Raw genomic sequence first — 2738 nt, 5'->3', positions numbered from 1 at the left:
CGTTCCATCACCTTCCCAGGGATGGAGATACCAATATGACTCCTTCTACTTGGAAGCAAGGGCTAGTTCTGCAGCTTATGTTGAAGCTATAGCCTAAGCCCAGCTCATCACTATCCTAGCAAGAGGAGTGAATCAAAGCACAAGCTCCCTGGGCTGAGGACTGTCTTCCTCCTTAATGACAAAGTGCCTTTTGTATGTTTCAGCGCTACATAAAAACTTTTGTGAAGTGTTATATTGAGATAACCAGCCAAGGCTGTGTTGCTCTTCATGGCGACAGAGAGGGGTTTGAGTATGATGGAAATCCAGATTTGCCCAGGGTGGAAGCTTTCCACTTTATAATAGAGAACAGGAGAAGAAACCCTCTTAACAGCATCTGTGTCATGTAGACACTGCCCCTCTGTATGCTGCTGTTTATCATCTAAACACATCTTACATCCCTTCTCCTTCCTTTCCAGCATTCCTCTACTGGTGGAGACATCAAGTGTCCTTATACTCCTTAAATCATGCAGTTATGCATGTTACCATTTGGGGGGACAAAAACCACAACCAGGTGGAATGGATAAAAATAGTCCTCTCTGACATACCATTTTTGACAAAACATTTTTTGGGTGAAATTATACAGTCCTTTCACATATTAAAAAAACCCCAAACAAGTCCTGTCTTTGATAGTTTGGGATTGAGGATAGGAGTCTAAAATGGCTTTTCAGTAGAAGTTTTTATATAAAAACAAAACATTTGAAGTGTACAATGAAACCTGATACATTCATATTAAATGGCTGAAACAGTCTACATCTAGCTCTTTTTATAGCCTGAAATGTTTTGCAGAATGGAAACATCATCTTTCTGCCCAGTGCTACTGTTGTGCCCTTTTCCTCCCTTCTGTGTTTTTCCTCTTTCTTGTGCACATGTATTGTCTTCCCAGCTAGAAGATCCTGCTGGTTCCTTCCTACCTTCTGCTTTGGGTATTATTTCATCCAGGTCTAAGCAACCTGTTTCTGTTTTGTCTGTCTTCTGTAGCTATAGCTCACTGCAAAGGTAGCTCAGTGTTTGCTCTGAGCTGTACATCCTCTACCTGCTGCTGTGTAGCAGAAAGACAGACATAGCGCCCTGCAGCTTTCTGCCATTTATTAGAAATGGCCCCTGAGGAACACACACATGCAAGTTACAGAGAGTGCGAGGGGAAGCACATGTTCTCTCTTTCTGGTCCGAAGTGTTCAGTGGATCCTGGGTAGCTCTACACCTCCTCCCCACAGGTACACTGGGAGAGAAGTCTTTAGTGCACTGGGCACCCCCGAGACATTCTCTGCTATCCTCTGGGGCAGCAGTCACCAACTGCCCCCTGCAAGCTTTGACACAAACTCCTCTGGGTCTTGGTCTTTGACATCAGTCAGCTGAAATGTTGGCCAGACAGGAAAAAACACTTGGTAATGAAGAATGACTGACAGAGTCCAACATTGATCCACTAGTGGGACTGGTGTCCTGGAGAAGTTCAGTTGAGCTTCAGTGGAAGTTTGGCAGTGAAGACAGGAGACAACGCTGACTTACACAGGGCTCTCAGCTTCAGTTTTTCTTCTTGTTTTGTGAAAGTGCTTCTACCTCCAGGTACTGCAGCCCAATCAACATCCCCAAAATAGAGAAACCTGTGATGGTGATACAGGATGAGTTGTGTAGAACATGCTGGACAGGAGATGAGACCTTCCATCCCACCACCCCCTCCCTGCCCTCAGCTCATAGCCCTGTGGAGAGTTTTTCTGGGGAGTCATAGCTCCAAGGAGAGTTTGCTGAGGGAGAATGCAGAGTTCTACTTACTTGCTACCATGAGGGGTGCCATAACTCCAATTGTTAAGGCTGCAGTGTGGTAAATGAAGACCTCGGAGAGGAAGTGAACAAGGGCCAAAAAGAACGTGAAGAGCGTGATGTAATAGAGGCTGTTGGGAGAGCAGAAAGAAGCAGATTATCATACAGCCCATAGCATGGGCATGAGCATGGCTGAGTGGAAAAGAGGCAAACCTGCATGCTGCCCCGTGTGTCCTCACTGTGGCAGAACAGAGGACGCTTGGTCCCTTGCCTAGCAAGGTGCAAAAGCTCCCTGGGCAACAGGTGAGAGGAGAATGAGGCAGCAGGTTCAATAGTGCATTGAAAGTCATAGGCACCATCTGGCACCTGCCTTCAGCAGGTGAAGAGAGGAGAGTAAGTGTAGGGCATGGGTGAAGTGAGAGGCATGTGCACACACAAGAAAAGGGTGAGAACTAGGGTGACAGGACTTGGCTGACTCCAGGCTGCATCACCTAACACATCTTCCTACCTGTGCTCTGCTAGGGCCACAGCTGTGGAAAGGGAGCAGCAGGTCCAAGAGACGCAAGATAAAAAAAATCTTTCTAAGAAACAGCTGGCTTCAGGGTAACTGGCATTGCCACCACCCAATAAAAACAGATAATGGAGTCCCTTGCACCTCCCTACCCCAGACAAGCCTAGGCAATCCAAGGACACACCGCCACGTGAACAGTGACTTCTGCTATGGATGGTGGAGGCAGTGACTCAAGAGTGAGTTCTAGTGACTAAAGAGTGACGCAGGCTTGGCCTAGCACAGACCCAGAGTCAGCCTGCTTGGAAATCCCTCTCAGAAATACTTCTGTCACCACAGGGAGAAACGGCCTGCCTCCCACCACAGCATCAGGCTGCGCCTCGGGCCTTGTCCTCAGCCCCAGGGAAGAGGGTACAGGAGGCGGCAGCAGGTT

The 2738-nt window shown here is 47.7% G+C and overlaps 1 protein-coding gene across 1 annotated transcript; it reads right to left on the bottom strand.

Moving 5' to 3' along the window:
- Positions 1-1560: 1560 nt before the first annotated feature.
- On the bottom strand, positions 1561-2167 carry ERG28 (ergosterol biosynthesis 28 homolog; the record flags this gene model as incomplete). Its single annotated transcript, XM_010170112.1, has 3 exons — positions 1561-1640; positions 1810-1928; positions 2069-2167. Coding segments are annotated over 3 exons (298 nt in total), but the record flags the coding sequence as incomplete, so codon positions are not given.
- Between the last annotated feature and the right edge of the window lie 571 nt (positions 2168-2738).

Source organism: Antrostomus carolinensis, unplaced genomic scaffold (assembly GCF_000700745.2).
Source record: "Antrostomus carolinensis isolate BGI_N321 unplaced genomic scaffold, ASM70074v2 Scaffold46306, whole genome shotgun sequence".
Taxonomy (NCBI): domain Eukaryota; kingdom Metazoa; phylum Chordata; class Aves; order Caprimulgiformes; family Caprimulgidae; genus Antrostomus; species Antrostomus carolinensis.
This window is presented reverse-complemented; position numbering and strand designations above follow the sequence as displayed.